The sequence below is a fragment of the Penaeus monodon genome, chromosome 23 (genome assembly GCF_015228065.2).
Source record: "Penaeus monodon isolate SGIC_2016 chromosome 23, NSTDA_Pmon_1, whole genome shotgun sequence".
Lineage (NCBI taxonomy): Eukaryota > Metazoa > Arthropoda > Malacostraca > Decapoda > Penaeidae > Penaeus > Penaeus monodon.
Window position 1 is genome coordinate 9,033,753 of NC_051408.1, and position 1,005 is coordinate 9,034,757.

The following is a 1,005-nucleotide window of genomic DNA, read 5'->3' on the forward strand; positions in this document are numbered from 1 at the left end:
ACTCTCCCGCGACTGCCTCCTTGCATGTTTCTTCCCCGCACGGCGCCTGCTTGCATGTAACCTGCCTGCAATGCAATGCCTCGCGTGACCTGCACCGATCAGTCACTCGGAAGAAACGCCTTCCAGAGACACCTTCTGATTCGAGAATGATCTTGGTGACGTCATTATCAAAGGGCTCAGCGACCTGTCTCCTTCGGGCCGTAATGCGAGGATCTCGGTGGTTCTTATGCAAGAGGGTCCGTGTTCCTGTGTCTCGTTCCTGCTTTTCTTTTATTGTTGGTGGCCGTTCATTTGGTATTACCTTTTGGGAATGTTGATGTGGAGGATGAAGGGGAATGGAAACGAGTGTAGGTAAGGAAAAAAATGAGAGTAAATAGAATATAATTGTAATGATATTAGTGATGATGATGATAATTGCAAAACAATGATAACATCAATAACATTAATAGTCATGATGTGAGATGTGCTTTTATATTTTATTCCTCTGAAAATATATTTATTATCTTTTAACGATAAATACGTGAGAAAATGAGAACAGACCAATAACGACGATAAAGAAGTTTGCTATAAAAAGAAAAAATCAAATCAAAGAAGAGGAGGAACAGACAACACTTGAAAAAAAAATGATATAAAAAGAACAACAGAAAAAAATTAACAAAAGAAAATAAAACAGAAAACAATAAGCTATAAAAAAACAAATAATGAAAACAACAAGATTAATTCTAAACACCCAGTGACAAAGACAGCAACAACAACAACTACAAAAAAAACGAACGAAAAACAGAACGAAAAGTACAACAGAGGAGAACAACCCACCACGTCCCTCTAAGGTCCCTCTTACCCATTTTCGGCCGCATGCAAATGAAGTCTCCCGAGTAGCATATGCACTCCCCTCTGAAGGCCTGGTAAGCGGGTGCGTTGTGGTTGTACACGGCAAACCCGGTCTCACAAGGGCGGTTCTCCACGCAGTCCAGCACCTGTGGGCGGGATGAAATAGTGTGACTT

The 1,005-nt window shown here is 41.2% G+C and overlaps 1 protein-coding gene across 2 annotated transcripts in view; it reads right to left on the reverse strand.

Moving 5' to 3' along the window:
* Positions 1–1,005, reverse strand: part of LOC119587789 — a 122,239-nt gene that overhangs the window by 24,649 nt on the left and 96,585 nt on the right. For both annotated transcript variants that reach the window (XM_037936487.1, XM_037936486.1), the window contains one exon: positions 842–977. In XM_037936487.1, coding sequence (XP_037792415.1) covers positions 842–977 — 136 coding nt within the window. The remainder of the gene's footprint in view (positions 1–841; positions 978–1,005) is intronic.